This window comes from Oncorhynchus nerka, linkage group LG1 (genome assembly GCF_034236695.1).
Source record: "Oncorhynchus nerka isolate Pitt River linkage group LG1, Oner_Uvic_2.0, whole genome shotgun sequence".
NCBI classification, from domain to species: Eukaryota; Metazoa; Chordata; class Actinopteri; order Salmoniformes; family Salmonidae; genus Oncorhynchus; species Oncorhynchus nerka.
The window spans coordinates 14,865,041-14,884,264 of NC_088396.1; the positions used below are offsets into that span (position 1 = coordinate 14,865,041).

Here is a 19,224-nt window from a genome sequence, read left to right on the forward strand (position 1 = left end):
CTCTCTCTCTCTACCTCTCTCTCTCTGTCTCTCTCTCTCTCTCTCTCTCTACCTCTCTCTCTCTACCTCTCACTCTCTCTCTCTCTCTCTCTCTCTCTCTCTCTCTCTCTCTCTCTCTCTCTCCCTATAATCTTTGAAATGTTTAAATGGGGCCAGACTTAGCTTTGAGGTCTCTACAATGTCCACATTGTTTTATGATCTGCAGTGAGAATAAGACCCAGGTCAGTTCAAGCTGTAACCCATCTTAAAGGCATGATCAAACGACATATTTTGTGAATGATAGGCAGAAAACATTCCATTGAAACATGTTAAAACCAATTGTGTGTGATATACACTGAGAGCACAACACATTGGGAACACCTGCTCTTTCCATAACATAGACTGACCAGGTGAATCCAGGTGAAAGCTATGATCCCTTATGGATATCACCTGTTAAATCCACTTCAATCAGTGTAGATGAAGGCGAGGAGACAATTGAGACATGGATTGTGTATGTGTGCCATTCAGATGGTGAATGGGCAAGGCAAAATATTTAAGTGGTAGTAGGTGCCAGGCGCACCGGTTTGAGTGTGTCAAGAACTGGGTTTTTTCACACTCAACAGTATCCTGTGTGTATCAAGAATGGTCCACCACCCAAAGGACATCCAGCCAACTTAACACAACTGGGGAAGCATTTGGGGTCAACATGGGCCAGCATCCCTGTGGAACGCATTCAACACCTTGTAGAGTCCATGCCCCGGCGAATTGAGGCTCTTCTGAGGGCCAAAGAGGGTGTAACTCAATATGCCTAATGTTTTGTACACTCAGTGTATGTAAATATACAGTAGATTTATGTGCACAGGTTTTTCAAGAAAAACATTTTAAAAAGTGTTCCTCAAGGCTAAAATACACTCATCAATAATATTTTGTCTCAGGACATGTCAACACTGTATTCATGCCTTTGTCATCCCTTTGTCCAGTCAACAGTCTCCTAATAAGAGTGTTATTCCCAGTGTTGCCCTCGAGTTCATCAGACAAGATGGCGCCGTACTGGATGGCTCCTACCCCTTGTGATTCTTTTTGGCATTTTCACAAAATGTATCCACTACCGTTTCTTATAACCGATGATGACTTTTGAACATGAGATCTGCAGTTACTTACCCCAATTCCAGCTTCGACTTTGACTTCGACTCATCTGCCCTGGGCTCTTTCTGTAATTTCAGGGTAACCAAGAGGACATGGCGGCATTACAGAGGCAAGAGAGGGGGAATTCTGGCGAGATTAAAGCAAAGGGAAAACCGGCCACCTCTTTCCTCCATTCTATTGACCAGTCACTGATTTGCTACCAACAGGACTCTCGTAACTGCAATATTCTCTGCGTTTCTGAAACATGGTTTTCCAACTCGTTGGATTCTACATTCAGAGAGCGGACGGGACATTAGAGTCAGGGAAATCGAGAGGGGGAGGGGTGTGCCTCTTCATTAAGTAAAAATGGTGTTCTGACTCGAGTGCAGTGGTTGTCTCAAGCCATTGGAATACCTGATGGTCAAATGACGACCCTTCTACCTCCCAAGGGAGTTTTCAGCTGTTATCGTGACTGTTGTATACATTCCACTTCAGGACAATAACTATAACAAGCTGGCACTTAACAAACTGTATGAAGGCTATAAACAAGAAGGGAAACTGACATCCAGAGGATGCCTTCCTCGTTGGTGGTGATTTTAATTCTCTGTCATTAAGACACGTGACGCTCAACTTCCATCAACACGTCTCTTTCGCCGCTAGGGACGATAGAGTCCTAGACCACTGTTACTCTACACACAAGCAAGCATACAAGGCCCTCCCCCGTTCGGCAAATCAGATCATGACTCTGTACTCCTGCTTCCGGTTCACAAGAATAAGCTCAAACAGGAAGTACCTGTGACTCACTCCATTGAGAAATGGTCATCAGTATCAGAGATTATGCTACAGGACTGTTTTGCTAGCGCTGATTGGAATATGTTCCGAGACTCCGCCAATAACATCAACGAGCAAACCACCTCTATCACCGGCTTCACAAGGAAATGCATCAGCGACATTCTACCCACAGTGAAGGTTTGCTGCTTTCCCAATCAAAAGCCCTGGATTAACACAGAGGTTGGTGCTAAACTAAAGGACAGGGATACCACACACAGCGCTATCACTGACAACTCTGAGGCCATAGCTGAGGCCAGGAACAAGTACATGAAGTCCTGCTACGAGCAAAAGTCCAATATAGGAATAAGGTGGAATCATATTACACAAGCACCTATGCCCGTCCCATAGGGCAGATCAGCTGGCAGGCATATTCACATCGATTTTCAACCTCTCCTTGTCCCAGTGTGTAAATCCCCACATTTTAAGATGACTACCATCATTCCTGTTCCCAAGAACTTTAAGGCTTTATGCCACAATGAACACTGCCCTACAGCACTCACATCTGTAATCATAAAGTGCTTTGAAAGGATGGTTATGGCACGCATCAACTCCATCATCATCATAGTCCCCTCCTGTACTGACTGTTCACCCATGACCGCGTGGCAAAACACAACTCCAATACCATCATCAAGTTTGCTGATGATACAACAATGGTAGGCCTGATCACTAGCGACGATGAGACACCCTGCAGGGAGGAGACCAGTGACCTGGCAGTGTGGTGCTGGGACAACAACATCAATGGACTATCTGAATTTACCCTCATTTTTGATTTTTGCTGTCTTTATGCATACTCACAGGACTCTACACACACACACACACACACACACACACACACACACACACACACACACACACACACACACACACACACACACACACACACACACACACACACACACACACACATTTATACTGACTCTATACACACACACACACACACACACACACACACACACACACACACACACACACACACACACGTAATCTTAATTTACGCTGCTGCTACTTCGTTTATCATACATCCCGATGCCTAGTCACCTTACACCGATACATATCTACCTCTATCACTCCAGTATTCTGCACATTATAAATATGGTATTGGAACTGACCCTCTAAATATACTGAACAAAAATATAACTGCAACATGCAACAATTTAAAAGATTTTACTGAGTTCCAGCTCATATAAGGAAATCAGTCAATTGAAATAAACAAATTAGGCTCTAATCTATATATTTCATATGACTGGGAATACAGATATGCATCTGTTGGCCACAGACCTTAAAAAAAGGTAGTGGTGTGAATCAGAAAACCAGTCAGTATCTGGTGTGACAACCATTGGCCTTATGCAGCCCAACTCATCTCCTTCTCATAGAGTTGATTAGGCTGTTGATTGTGGCCTGTGGAAAGTGTGTCCCACTCCTCTTTAATGGCTGTGCGAAGTTACTCGATATTGGCGTAACCCCACCGCCACCATGGGGCACTCTGTTCACAGCATTGGTATCAGCAAACCGCTCACCCACACAATGCCATACACGCTGTCTGCCATCTGCCCGGTACACCGGGATGAAACCGGGATTCATCTGTGAAGAGCGCACTTCTCCAGTGTGCCAGTGGCCATCGAAGGTGAGCATTTTCCCACTGCAGTCGGTTACGACGCCAAACTGCTGTCAGGTCAAGATCCTGGTGAGGACGATGAGCACACAGATGAGCTTCCCTGAGATGGTTTCCTACAGTTTGTGCAGAAATGTGTTGGTTGTGCCAACCCACAGTTTCATCAGCTGTCCGGGTGGCTGGTCTCAGACATCCCACAGGTGAGAAAACCGGATGTGGAGGTCCTGGGCTGGCGTGGTTACACGTGGTCTGCGGTTGTGAGGCCGGTTGGACGCACTGCCAAATTCTCTAAAACAACGTTGGAGGTGGCTTGTGGTAAAGAAATGAACATTCAATTCTTTGACAACAGCTCTGGTGGGCATTCCTACAGACAGCATGCCAATTTGCACACTCCCTCAAAACTTGAGACATCTGTGGCTTTGTCTTGTGTGACAAAACTGCACATTTTAGAGTGTCCTTTTTATTGTCCCCAGCGGAAGGTGCACCTGTGTAATGCCACACCTGTCAGGTGGATGGATTACGTTAGCAGAGGAGAAATGCTCACTAACAGGTATGTAAACAAAAATAAGAGAGAGATAAGCTTTCTGTGCGTATGGAACATTTCTGGAGTCTTATATTTCAGCTCATGAAACATGTGACCAACACTTTACATGTTCCGCTTATATATCGGTTCAGTGTATCTTTATTCCTCATGTGTTTTTGTTCTACCTTATGTTACCTTTACTACTACATTAATATTGATCATTGCATTGTTAGGTTTATAGATTTGCCAGAGATACATTTCACTATACTTGTGCATGTGACATTAAAACTTGGCTGCCTTGACAGACAGTTAAGAGTTAAAAGTGTTCTCAGCGCTGTCTTACAGTGGCTCTGAGTGACTCATCCATTTGTTTTCTACGTTCCCAATATGTCTTGAGAAGATAGCAGGGCATGGCTGGCACATGGGCTGGGTTCTTCCTGTAAAGGGATGTTCCAAAGGAGCTTGGAGAGGAGGATGCCATTTCCTGAAGACCTTTCCACAATTGTGACGTAAACGCAGAGACCACATTTAGGGATCATGACTAATTCATGAACAGTGTGTCCACCAGGTGTTATTCGTCAGAATGGTCATACATATTTCAGAAGCCGTTCTCTTTTGGATGAATGATTAGGAGCCTATCAAATGGACCATTGTCTATCGAAAAATATTCCTTGTTTTAAGAAGCTTTAAACATTTAATCAACTTGGCAAACTACTATGACACAAGACATTCCCTGACTCTCATGTTTTTTTTATGGAGCTTGAATTTTAGAGGCTCCATTCCCTGCAGTTTAATGAACACAAAAGGCTTGAGGCAGAGTGTCGAGTCAGTGCCAATTCTACCTAACCCATTGTCCACCTGGATTTGGGAGGTTCATTTGTCCAATTGATTAGCTTCACATTTGACCTAGTGTCCATCCGCGTCCAACCACTACCCTGGCCACTCGTGCATTATTAGCTAGATGCCCTAAGACACATGGACCTCTTTTGATGATCAGTTCTGGGCATAAGAGTGTGATTATTGATAAATATACTGTACATGTTGATGAATAGACTTAATGTGCCTCTCAGTCCAGTCTGGTTACCAAATAGCCATTTCTGATCAATATTGGCTACAGTGTACTTTGATTTAATTTAATGACATTGTGTATATTTTTATCAAATGTTACCTCTAATGTGAACTGGAATGAATGAAGACGACTGAATGGGCAGGGACTGGAGGTCAAATCAAACCCCAAAGTTAGAAAACTGTTAGGGATTTGTGTGGTGACGTAAAGGGTGGAGGGAGCAGAGGAGGAGCGCTGTAGTGCACGATTACTAATCCGTAAACCCGGGATAACAACAGAGGCATTCAGCAGGTCATGGAATTCTGCAGCGAATCCTGAGCGAGGGGTAGTGGAACAACCAGCACAGCATTGAACTATAGTGGTACCCTTAGGTCCTAACGCAATGGTGCACCCGAGAATATATTTTCCAATTCATGTGATACTTATTTGTTTGCTAGAATGGACCCATATATCAGGCTTCAACCTGGATACCTTGAATGTCCTGAGGAAAGACGGAGAACCGGGCAGTTTATTTGGATTCTCTCTAGCCATGCACCGGCAACTTAATCCTTCAGATAAAACAATGTAAGATTTTTTGTTTGTTTGTTTGTGTTATTGTTGCTGTATGAGTTCTGTTGCGTTTATTGCACTACGTTTGAGTTTGGTTAGCTACTTATTTTACGTCTCCACTTTACGCATAGTTGGATCATTCATCACTCGAAGCATGGTAGCAGGTTCATTGGCCAAATTCTTATGGGACCGTTTTCTTGTCGACGGAGGTGAATAGGCACATTTAAAACTAATACGTTTTGTTGAAATCCTTTCCCAATTAAAATCAACTTTCCGCAATTGTTTCATTATGTAGATAAATTATCCATTGCTTAGTTGTCAGATTTGAAATACTTGTAGATTTTTACTCCCAATGTTTTGTAGACCTACATGTTGAATGCGCTGTAGTAAGAGCACAGTGAGGATTTATATTCAGTAGAGCGTGGGGCCAGGCATTGTGTGTTTAAGAATGCCCCTTTGACAGAGACCTTGCTACAAGTTAACAATGGCAAACCAGAGGTAACAAGCTTTGTCACTCGAGAAATCTTGCATGTTAATTGAATTTGTTCCAATGAAAGTGACTCTAAATCCCCAGTAACAAGTGACTACTCAAGGGATATCTATCTAACCCCTTTTCACAGTATTGGACACTGTAATACATGCCTAGCTGTTATTTTAAAAGTATAATATTACTGTTATCATTTCAGAAGCCTTTTGGCAGTGTCAATTGGTCAAACAGTATTATACTGAACAAAAATATAAATGCAACATGCAACAATTTCAAAGATTTTACTGAGTTACAGTTCATATGAGGAAATCAGTCAATTGAAATACATTAATTAGGCCCTAATCAATGGATTTCACATGACCGGGAACACAGATATGCATCTGTTTTCACAGATACCTTAAAAAAAGGGGGCCTCACAATGGGCCTTAGGATCTCGTCACAGTATTTTTGTGCATTCAAATTGCTGTCGATAAAATGCAATTGTGTTCATTGTCCGTAGTTTATGCCTGCCCATACCATAACCCCACTGCCACCATGGGGCACTCTGTTCACAACGTTGACATCAGCAAACCGTCCACCTACACAACGCCATACACGTGGTCTGCAGGTTGTGAGGCCGGTTGGATGTACTGCCAAATTCTCTAAAACAAAGGTGGAGCCGGCTTATTGTAGATATATTAACATTCAATTTTCTGGCAACAGCTCTGGTGGACATTCCTGCAGTCAGCCAGCAAATTGCACACTCCCTCAAACCTGAGACATCTGTGGCATTGTGTCGTGTGACAAAACTGTACATTTGGCCTTTTCTTTCCCCAGCACAAGGTGCACCTGTGTAAGGATCATGCTGTTTAATCAGCTTCTTGATATGCCACACCTGTCAGGTGGATGGATTATCTTGGCAATAGGAGAAATGCTCACTAACTGGGATGTAAACAAATGTGTGCACAACATTTGAGAGAAATAAGCTTTTTTGTGCATCTGGAACATTTCTGGGATCTTTCTGTGACCAACACTTTACATGTTGCGTTTATATTTTTGTTCAGTGTACTTTGTCTGGGGTTCTTACTGTCAATATTTCCTTTCACCAATGACTCCAGCCTTTTGCACTTATTGAATGAGTTCATAACATGTTTATAAACCCTGGTCTATAAAACAAACGGTTGTCATTCTACTAAATAACAACTCTGGCATCTTCAGTGGTGTGACCATGGTTTTCACTATTAAGCTGTGATCCATTCTTTGACAGTTGAGATTTATTCCTGTGAAAAGAGCAATGATCTGTGACCTGTTGTTTTCCCAACAGTGAGAGTGGCTACGTGTGACATGAGTCAAGGTTAGTTGTTGGTTTAGAACAGGAGTGCTAAGGGCAGTGGTCCAGACAGAACACACTGGGATTTTAACTGTCAAACATCTGTGTAAGTACAGTGCATTGTGCACCATTTAAAAACATGGAAGCCCAATCATTGCATAACTTAGATAATTAACAATCCATGAAGTCTGAGCTATTTACTATTGAAAAAAATGGCTAGCTGGAGCACATCTGAGCAGTTGACTTCTGAGCCCTTACCCGCTATGTGCTGATTGACTAAGATCTGCCCACTACAGGCGGTCCGGCAAAAACCAGGCAGATGTGTCCATATTCAGAGTTTTATTGGCTCTTGGCAACCACCACAGAGTTGCGCACACACACATCATAAATGCACCGTTCTGTATACATCTGGCCCTTGTGTTGTCGTCCTCTGGTGGCTAGCTAGCTAGCTAAGATGGGCCCTTTCCTAAATTAGCTATGGATGGAGATAGGGATTTGGACTTGTGGTTTTACTCAATTCATCTTACTGGCCAATTATTATAACGGCGATCCAACCATAAATCTATACATAGTGCCCCTGGACTGAGATGATGGAAGTTCAATATGTAGCTAGATGTAGACGACTAACGTTAACTAGCTAACGTTGCCCATGAAAGGAAGTTATGCTAGCGAGCGAGCATTTTATTCAGGTAGCCTAAGGACAACAAAAAATAAAAACGTGTACTGTATGACAGTCATAGACCGTTTCGTCAACATGAAGAGAGGAGGATGGCATTGGCTTTCCTCTACAGGTAGTGAGTCAACATGTTTTTTCTACTTGCATAAATACACACACACACACATCAGAACCATGGACAGCCACATCATATTTAGCTTAAGTTGATTGGTTTCTCAAATGATTGCCTCGCCTGGTTCACCAACTACTTCTCTGATAGAGTTCAGTGTGTCAAATCGGAGGGTCTGCTGTCCGGACCTCTGGCAGTCTCTATGGGGGTGCCACAGGGTTCAATTCTTGGACCAACTCTCTTCTCTGTATACATCAATGAGGTCGCTCTTGCTGCTGGTGAGTCTCTGATCCACCTCTACGCAGACGACACCATTCTGTATACTTCTGGCCCTTCTTTGGACACTGTGTTAACAACCCTCCAGGCAAGCTTCAATGCCATACAACTCCCCTTTCCGTGGCCTCCAATTGCTCTTAAATACAAGTAAAACTAAATGCATGCTCTTCAACCGATCGCTACCTGCACCTACCCGCCTGTCCAACATCACTACTCTGGACGGCTCTGACTTAGAATTTTTATTTTTATTTCACCTTTATTTAACCAGGTAGGCTAGTTGAGAACAAGTTCTCATTTGCAACTGCGACCTGGCCAAGATAAAGCATAGCAGTGTGAACAGACAACACAGAGTTACACATGGAGTAAGCAATTAACAAGTCAATAACACAGTAGAAAAAAAAAATGGGCAGTCTATATACAATGTGTGCAAAAGGCATGAGGAGGTAGGCGAATAATACAATTTTGCAGATTAACACTGGGGTGATAAATTATCAGATGGTCATGTACAGGTAGAGATATTGGTGTGCAAAAGAGCAGAAAAGTAAATAAAAAAATTAAAAAAACAGTATAAAAACAGTATGGGGATGAGGTAGGTGAAAATGGGTGGGCTATTTACCAATAGACTATGTACAGCTGCAGCGATCGGTTAGCTGCTCGGATAGCTGATGTTTGAAGTTGGTGAGGGAGATAAAAGTCTCCAACTTCAGCGATTTTTGCAGTTCGTTCCAGTCACAGGCAGCAGAGTACTGGAACGAAAGGCGGCCAAATGAGGTGTTGGCTTTAGGGATGATCAGTGAGATACACCTGCTGGAGCGTGTGCTACGGATGGGTGTTGCCATCGTGACCAGTGAACTGAGGTAAGGCGGAGCTTTACCTAGCATGGACTTGTAGATGACCTGGAGCCAGAATACGTGGACAACTACAAATACTTAGGTGTCTGGTTAGACTGTAAACTCTCCTTCCAGACCCATATCAAACATCTCCAATCCAAAGTTAAATCTAGAATTGGCTTCCTATTTCGCAACAAAGCATCCTTCACTCATGCTGCCAAACATACACTCGTAAAACTGACCATCCTACCGATCCTCGACTTCGGCGATGTCATTTACAAAATAGCCTCCAATACCCTACTCAACAAATTGGATGCAGTCTATCACAGTGGAATCCGTTTTGTCACCAAAGCCCCATATACTACCCACCATTGCGACCTGTACGCTCTCGTTGGCTGGCCCTCGCTTCATACTCGTCGCCAAACCCACTGGCTCCATGTCATCTACAAGACCCTGCTAGGTAAAGTCCCCCCTTATCTCAGCTCGCTGGTCACCATAGCATCTCCCACCTGTAGCACACGCTCCAGCAGGTATATCTCTCTAGTCACCCCCAAAACCAATTCTTTCTTTGGCCGCCTCTCCTTCCAGTTCTCTGCTGCCAATGACTGGAACGAACTACAAAAATCTCTGAAACTGGAAACACTTATCTCCCTCACTAGCTTTAAGCACCAACTGTCAGAGCAGCTCACAGATTACTGCACCTGTACATAGCCCACCTATAATTTAGCCCAAACAACTACCTCTTTCCCAACTGTATTTAAATAATTAATTAATTTTGCTCCTTTGCACCCCATTATTTTTATTTCTACTTTGCACATTCTTCCATTGCAAAACTACTATTCTGGTGTTTTACTTGCTATATTGTATTTACTTTGCCACCATGGCCTTTTTTGCCTTTACCTCCCTTCTCACCTCATTTGCTCACATTGTATATAGACTTGTTTATACTGTATTATTGACTGTATGTTTGTTTTACTCCATGTGTAACTCTGTGTCGTTGTATCTGTCGAACTGCTTTGCTTTATCTTGGCCAGGTCGCAATTGTAAATGAGAACTTGTTCTCAACTTGCCTACCTGGTTAAATAAAGGTGAAATAAATAAAAATAAATTGGACTAAATTGTTTTTGGAATATTTTAGTTGTCACTGTATTAGACGAAGCATAGGTGATTAGATGATGTTGAAATGGTGCTGGAATAGTGTAGGCAGCTCCTGTTTTCTTTGCGACTTGCGGTACCTCTCCGTGGTTCTAAAATGTTGGAAACATTAACTTGCTTGACCATGCTGTAGGTCATGTTTGTTACATGCAATATGCTTTCACCAACAAACAAACTGTCATGGTCCAAACACACCAAGAAAATCATTAAGAGACCATGACAACTCCTTTCTCCCCTCAGGAGAATGAAAAGACTTGGCATGGGTCCCCAGATCCATCGAGAGCATCGGCATTTCGACCGTAACGCGCTACAGAGGGTAGTGCGTACAGCCCTGTACATCACTGGGGCAAAGCTTCCTGCCATCCCGTACCTATATACTAGGCAGTGTCAGAGGAAGTCCTAAAAAAAGGTCAAAGACTCCAGTCACCTAAGTCATAGACTGTTCTCTCTGCTACTGCACGGAAACGGTACCAGAGCACCAAGTCTAGGTCCAAAAGGCTCCTGAACAGCTTCTACCCCCAAGCCATAAGACTGCTGAACAATTGATCAAATGACCACCCAGACTATTTTCATTGACCCCCTCCCTTTGTTTTTACACTGCTGCTACTCACTGTTTATTATCTATTCATAGTCACTTTACCCCTACCTACATGTACAAATTACCTGGACTAACCTGTACCCCCGCACATTGACTCGGTACCCGTACCCCCTGTATATAATCTCATTATTGTTACTTATTTTTGTACTTGTTTTTTTAAACTTTAGTTTATTTAGTACAAATGTTCTTAACTCTATTTTCTTAACTGCATTTTCGACGCGTGTGACAAATACAATTTGATTTGATTTTGACTTCACCGGACAGAGGATGCTCTCCGGTTTTGTGATGAAACAAAGATGTGGTTGAATGTATTCTTCTCATTGTCTCTGCCTTAGGCCTGTACAGTATATCACGGTCGCAAGGCTTATGAACTAACGGGTTACAAAGCAAACAACGCAATTATCACAACAGGTTGAAAAATGTGCTTTTTCTTTGGACTTGGATTCCCCAGTGATTTTATCCACCCACCATTACTGACTGTAGACTACATAGCCTATCATTATCATTGCAGACACCAATTCACACAACTAAAGATGATATGTCAACATCTTGGCAGAGAGAGAGAGGCTAATTACTGCTGCCAGTCAGAATTGATGGCCTTCTCTCTCTGGCCAGCTAGAGATCTTATCTGATAGGCCATAAATCAAGTGTGCATGCAGAGTGCACCAGGCCATTTAGAGTCTTCTACTAATTTACTAACTTTATCTGGCATATAACGCATTATCTTCCAGTACAACATACTCATAATAATACACTATATATATACAAAAGTATGTGGACACCGATTAAAATTAGTGCATTCGGCTATTTCAGTCACAGTCATTGCTGTCAGCGGTATAAAATCGAGCACACATCCATGCAATCTTCATAGACAAACATTGGCAATTACAACGTGGCACCGTCATATGATTCCACTTTTCCAACAAGCAGAAAGTCAAATTTCTGCCCTGCTAGAGCTGCCCTGGTCAACTGTAAGCGCTGTTATTGTGAAGTGGAAATGTCTAGGAGCAACAACGGCTCAGCCGTGAAGTGGTAGGCCACATAAGCTCACAGAATGGGACTGCAGAGTGCTGAAGCACGTAGCGAATAAAAATGGTCTGTCCTCGGCTGCAACACTCACTACCGAGGTCCAAACTGCCTCTGGAAGCAACATCAGCACAATAACTACTGTTCATCAGGAGCTTAATGAAATGGATTTCCATGGCAGAGCAGCCACACACAAGCCTAAGATCATCAATTCCAAGATGTCAGCTGGAGTGGTGTAAAGCTCGCCGCCATTGGACTCTGGAGCAGTGGAAACACGTTCTCTGGAGTGATAAATCACGCTTCACCATCTGGTAGCCCGGCGGATGAATCTGAGTTTGGCGTATGTCAGGAGAACGCTACCTGCCCGAATGCATAGTGTCAAATGTAAAGTTTGGTGAAGGAGGAATAATGGTCTGGGGCTGTTTTTCATTGTTTGGGCTAGACCCCTTAGGTCCAATGAAGGGAAATCTGTACGCTACAGCATACAATGACATTCTAGACGATTCTGTGTTTCCAACATTGTGGCAACAGTTTGGGAAAGGCCCTTTCCTGTTTCAGCATGACAGTGCCCCCGTGCACAAACTTGTGCAAGCCCTGACTTCAACCCCGTTGAACACCTTTGGGATGAATTGGAACCCTGACTGCGAGCCAGGCCTAATCGCCCAACATCAGTGCCCAACCTCACTAATGCTCTTGTGGCTGAATGTCCCCGCAGCAATGTTCCAACTAGTGGAAAGCCATCCCAGAAGAATTGAGCCTATTATTTAATTTTACCTTTATTATAGCAACAAGAGGGGGACCAACTCCATATTAATGCCCATGAATTTGGAATGAGATGTTCGACGAGCAAGTGTGCAAATACTTTTGGTCATATAGTGTAAATACAGACATGCAAAATGTATATTAACTGGCAATTCTGTACTGACGATATGTATTAGTTAAACAGGTAAACAATGATACCAACTGGCGACAGAACAACTACGTTATAACAATATAAGCCCCAACTTACATTGTGGATGCACACACAACACTTCTAAAATAAACACTGAAAACTTAGTCGCCAGCCAGACTTGCATCTTCTGTCGAAGACTAAAAAACACTGAGCTACAGTGGGCGGAGCCAGAATCCAAATGATCATTCAAACCTGCCATTTGGCTGAAAGGAATGGCCTTTTTTACAGCCGCCCTTGGGTTTCTTACGGAAATCCAAACAACTTCGGAAATGCCTCAATGTGGGGCATAGTCTTTAAGTGCCTTGCCCTATCCAGCAGGACAGGCAGGGCACAGGTTCAGAGCAGCTAAGGGACCAGACAAAATGGGGTCCAGTCCTACTGTGCATCTGGCCAAACTAGAGGGGCAGCTGATAGCAAGTGTCACTTTAGAGGACCATGGGGGCCGGGAGGGTGCTGGCTTTGGGGCACGTAAGGGCGTAGGGGCCACCCCACGAGGAGGAACAGTGTCTGGCCATCCCATGGGATGCCACAGGGATGGTGGAAGATCCTCTAGCTCAGCTGGTTGAAGGCCGCTGGGGCCCATTCCTGGGCACTGAGTTAGTGACTTCTCCCTACTGCTGAAGATGATGGCTCCCATGGTGGAGCAGGTGGAGACCTCTGGGCGAGGCTCATCAGAGATCCGAAGGCAGGGGCAGGCTGGGCCCCAGAGATGAGGTCAGGTGATTTCCCAGGTGTGATGGCCAAGGGTCTTCAAGTGCAGGAGGTGGGGCGGCCTCCCAGAACTGGAGACAGAGGCCTGCAAGCCTAGCTGAGTAGGGATCTGGGAGCATAGCGCTAGGACAGGTGGCTGGGCACTGGCTGAGGCTGGGGGCTGCGAAGTGGCTAGGAGCAGGGACTGCAGACCTAGAGTGACAGCCAACTCGGGGCCTAGCAGGGCAGGAGACCCAGGGCCTGGAACAGGAGGTTTACATTTCATGATCTTTGATGGAAAAACAGAAGCTTGGAATTTCTCAAGAGCCTGGCAGTTGGCTGTGTCCCAGGAAAGCTCAAAGGCAGGTTATAATCTCCTGGGTAGAGACTGAGACACTGATTTATTAGCAGGGATAGAGGAGCTCAGGCCCTGGTGGTTTGAAAAACCACACACTTTTGCCAAATGTTGTTATGGCCTGGCTGGTTTAACAAGCCAACTCTAGGCCAGTGCCAAGTGTTGGTGTAGGTAAACAGACACAGTTAGAACAGCTGCAGTGGTTCTGGGGGCTTTGAGTGCACAGCTGTAGGGTCAGCATCACACAACATTTGGGGAAAAAGGTCAGCAAGGTCACAGGATACAACTACAGTTTGGCCACCACTATTCATTTACACGTTGGGCTCTATTTTAACACGCCCAACGCAATTGTAAATCGTAGCGCTGGTGGTAGCGTTATAGGTTCAGGGGTGTGTCAGAAATATTTGAACTATTTTCACAATTGGAATTATGGGCGTAGTAGCTGGCGATGCCGTGAAAGGGCTGGGTTTTGGAGAATAAACAACTTGTGGGTGTGTGAAGGCTTGGCCCCTCACTAGCCAATCAGAACGTGCTCCATGGCTAAATATGTGGTTGCTTCATGTTGTGTATTTACGGTATTTTATGTATTGCTTTGTCATCAACTCCAATTTGAAAGTTAGTCCCTTATAGCCTCCTTCGTTAAATAGCCTGCCCCATATTTGCTAAATATGTTGAACATGTTTGCAGTCCACAGTCTTCTAATTGCATTGGTCCAGTATGGAAATACATTGTTAAACATAGGCTACGGTATAGCATTCGCACTGATATAGGGGCTAGCCTTACTGTATATTGCAGTCTGGATATGGACATGCTAAACGTAGTCAATAAGCAAGATCAAATTCACTAGGCTATTGATAAGGCCTAAAAAGACACACACAAAAAAAATGAACAACAACTTGTTTTAAATAGGCTATGTATAGAGACAGTTACAGACACCATAATTGCTCCCTGTGGGGCGCATAATAATACAGACAAGGCAACTTAGACTATGGAGGGTTTTTACACACATCCAAACATTGTTTATAAAATCATGTTTTATAAACATCATAGAACCCTCTTACAGATCATACTGTATTTGCACTTCTGCAGAAATATCAGACAAAACTGAGTTGCATTCGAAGAAGTGTGTCTTTGGTAATCGGATGAGGAGTGTGTCTTTGGTAATGGGATGAGGAGTGTGTCTTTGGTAATGGGATGAGGAGTGTGTCTTTGGTAATGGGATGAGGAGTGTGTCTTTGGTAATGGGATGAGGAGTGTGTCTTTGGTAATGGGATGAGGAGTGTGTCTTTGGTAATGGGATGAGGAGTGTGTCTTTGGTAATGGGATGAGGAGTGTGTCTTTGGTAATGGGATGAGGAGTGTGTCTTTGGTAATGGGATGAGGAGTGTGTCTTTGGTAATGGGATGAGGAGTGTGTCTTTGGTAATGGGATGACGAGTGCTCTTCCAAAAGGGGGATGGATAGCCTACGTGAACAAGCAAAATGCAGGGATGCGAATTGTGAGTAATAAAAAAGAATGAGGGTCAAAATAAAAAAGACACACTATGTGCTACGCTGCTAAACCAGCCATGATTAAGGGGAGGGGAGGCTATGGTTGGTTTTGAATCAAATGAAATGAAATCGGGGGGAAACCAATTGTTTTTTAAAATTTTTCTAAATACTACATTTTTCAACAACAACAAAAAGATGTTTCCACATGGCCACTGTGCGTCATGGCTGGATTGGCTGCCCTTCTGATCTCAAAATCCCTGCCATTATCAACTGCGTTACTGCTTTTTGTGGGTCTTAAAACTTCCCACTAGCGCTGAATGAAATTGTCACTTTTCCACTTGTTTTTAAGGACACACCGCAAATATTGCCACCCCTCCTAGCCATAGTCTGTAACCAATCCGACTGTCTTAGACTTCTTGACATGGATAGGAGTATGATGGCTCTCCATGCACTTAGTTGCTCAGCTAACTTGATGCTATAACCTGGGGGTTTCTTTTTTTAGAGGATTTTTTAAATTATTTTTATTTCACCTTTATTTAACCAGGTAGGCAAGTTGAGAACAAGTTCTCATTTACAATTGCGACCTGGCCAAGATAAAGCAAAGCAGTTCGACAGATACAACGACACAGAGTTACACATGGAGTAAAACAAACATACAGTCAATAATACAGTATAAACAAGTCTATATACAATGTGAGCAAATGAGGTGAGAAGGGAGGTAAAGGCAAAAAAGGCCATGGTGACAAAGTAAATACAATATAGCAAGTAAAACACTGGAATGGTAGTTTTGCAATGGAAGAATGTGCAAAGTAGAAATAAAAATAATGGGGTGCAAAGGAGCAAAATAAATTAATTAATTAAATACAGTTGGGAAAGAGGTAGTTGTTTGGGCTAAATTATAGGTGGGCTATGTACAGGTGCAGTAATCTGTGAGCTGCTCTGACAGTTGGTGCTTAAAGCTAGTGAGGGAGATAAGTGTTTCCAGTTTCAGAGATTTTTGTAGTTTGTTCCAGTCATTGGCAGCAGAGAACTGGAAGGAGAGGCGGCCAAAGAAAGAATTGGTTTTGGGGTGACTAGAGAGATATACCTGCTGGAGCGTGTGCTACAGGTGGGAGATGCTATGGTGACCAGCGAGCTGAGATAAGGGGGGACTTTACCTAGCAGGGTCTTGTAGATGACATGGAGCCAGTGGGTTTGGCGACGAGTATGAAGCGAGGGCCAGCCAACGAGAGCGTACAGGTCGCAATGTTGGGTAGTATATGGGGCTTTGGTGACAAAACGGATTGCACTGTGATAGACTGCATCCAATTTGTTGAGTAGGGTATTGGAGGCTATTTTGTAAATGACATCGCCAAAGTCGAGGATTGGTAGGATGGTCACTTTTACAAGGGTATGTTTGGCAGCATGAGTGAAGGATGCTTTGTTGCGAAATAGGAAGCCAATTCTAGATTTAACTTTGGATTGGAGATGTTTGATATGGGTCTGGAAGGAGAGTTTACAGTCTAACCAGACACCTAAGTATTTGTAGTTGTCCACGTATTCTAAGTCAGAGCCGTCCAGAGTAGTGATGTTGGACAGGCGGGTAGGTGCAGGTAGCGATCGGTTGAAGAGCATGCATTTAGTTTTACTTGTATTTAAGAGCAATTGGAGGCCACGGAAGGAGAGTTGTATGGCATTGAAGCTTGCCTGGAGGGTTGTTAACACAGTGTCCAAAGAAGGGCCGGAAGTATACAGAACATAGGACAGTAGAGTTGCAATGTTATTTTTGATAATGTGTCTTAAAAGTTCATTTCCGATGCTTTGAACCTTTTCAAATCTGTCTGTACTTGGAAAATGAGTCTCCTTTCCCCTAAGTGTAACTTGTTGGCAGTTCCGTCTTTGCCTGGCTACCCATCCACATCGCTCCTGTCAAACGCCACGCCCACTAACGTTTCTTCTCCACGGTGAGTCTGGATTTGCTTCCTCCCCGAGGACTTCTAGAATGTGTACACATTCTAACCATTCTGTTTGGTTCAAGAAACCGATGCGTTGGGCCAGAGCCATCCAACACGAATCATGAATCATGTAATTTTTACGTCAGCATAAACTACTTCTAGGATAGTCGTCAGGCAAGTTCCATGACTGTCAAAGTTCTCAACTACCAGTAGCACTTTTGACTTTTTGTCTTGTGGACTAAGCTAACGAAGTCCAGCCTGGCTTGAGTCTAATTGCTTAATAGTTCCCTATTAGTTTATCTAGATCAGAAGCTGTTGGGTAAACATTATAACAGGGGAATAAGGTACATATCTATAAGTACTTCTATAAGTACTCCTTCAGAAATGAGCAGCCTGTTTTCATGTGTCATCTAGACTTTGTACGCAAAGGCTGGAGTGCTGCGTGTGAATGTCGATGTTACCCTTCAGTGACTTTCCAAATTTTACAACTACAGTTGAAGTCAGAGGTTTACATACACCTTAGCCAAATACATTTAAACTCAGTTTCTCACAATTCCTGACATTTAATCCTAGTAAAAATTCCCTGTTTTAGGTCAGTTAGGATCACCAATTTATTTTAAGAATGTGAAATGTCAGAATAATAGCAGAGAGAATGATTTATTTAAGCTTTTATTTCTTTCATCACATTCCCAGCGGGTCAGAAGTTTACATACACTCAATTAGTATTTGGTAGCATTGCCTTTAAATTGTTTCGCTTGGGTCAAATGTTTCGGGTAGCCTTCCACAAGCTTCCCACAATAAGTTGGGTGAATTTTGGCCCATTCCTCCTGACAGAGCTGGTGTAACTGAGTCAGGCATGTAGGCCTCCTTGCTCGCACACGCTTTTTCACTTCTGCCCACAAATGTTCTATAGAATTGAGGTCAGGGCTTTGTGATGGCCACTCCAATACCTTGACTTTGTTGTCCTTAAGCCATTTTGCCACAACTTTGGAAGTTCCATCAGACCAGAGGACATTTCTCCAAAAAGTATGATCTTTGTCCACATTTGCAGTTGTAAACTGTAGTCTGGCTTTTTTATGGCGGTTTTGGAGCAGTGGCTTCTTCCTTGCTGAGCGGCCTTTCAGGTTATGTCGATAGAGTTCTCGTTTTACTGTAGATACTTTTGTACCTGTTTCCTCCAGCATCTTCACAAGGTCCGTTGCTGTTGTTCTGGGATTGATTTGCACTTTTCGCACCGAAGTAGTTCATCTCTAGGAGACAGAATGTGTCTCCTTCCTGAGCGGTATGACGGCTGCGTGGTCTCATGGTGATTATACTTTGCATACAATTTTTTGTACAGATGAACGTGGTACCTTCTTTTGATTTTCCCATGATGTCAAGCAAAAAGGCACTGAGTTTGAAGGTAGGCCGTGAAATACATCCACGGATACACCACCAATTGACTCAAATTATGTCAATTAGCCTGAGAGAGAGAGAGAGAGAGAGAGAGAGAGAGAGAGAGAGAGACCGGAGGGGTTGGGAGACTCTATGGCACCATCTGACTATACCTCCGGACAGGGCCAAACAGGCAGGATATAACCCCACCAACTTTGCCAAAGCACAGCCCCCACACCACTAGAGGGATATCTTCAACCACCAACTTACTACCCTGTT

The 19,224-nt window shown here is 43.6% G+C and overlaps 1 protein-coding gene across 2 annotated transcripts in view; it reads left to right on the forward strand.

Moving 5' to 3' along the window:
* Positions 1-5,384: 5,384 nt before the first annotated feature.
* LOC115102636 (integrin alpha-6-like) overlaps positions 5,385-19,224 on the forward strand; it is a 34,947-nt gene continuing 21,107 nt past the window's right edge. Inside the window, exon 1 of one of the 2 annotated variants that reach the window (XM_065008008.1) lies at positions 5,385-5,700. In XM_065008008.1, the coding sequence (XP_064864080.1) occupies positions 5,519-5,700 (182 nt within the window). In that variant the 5' untranslated portion in view covers positions 5,385-5,518. The remainder of the gene's footprint in view (positions 5,701-19,224) is intronic. The other variant, XM_029622822.2, reaches the window with a different exon arrangement.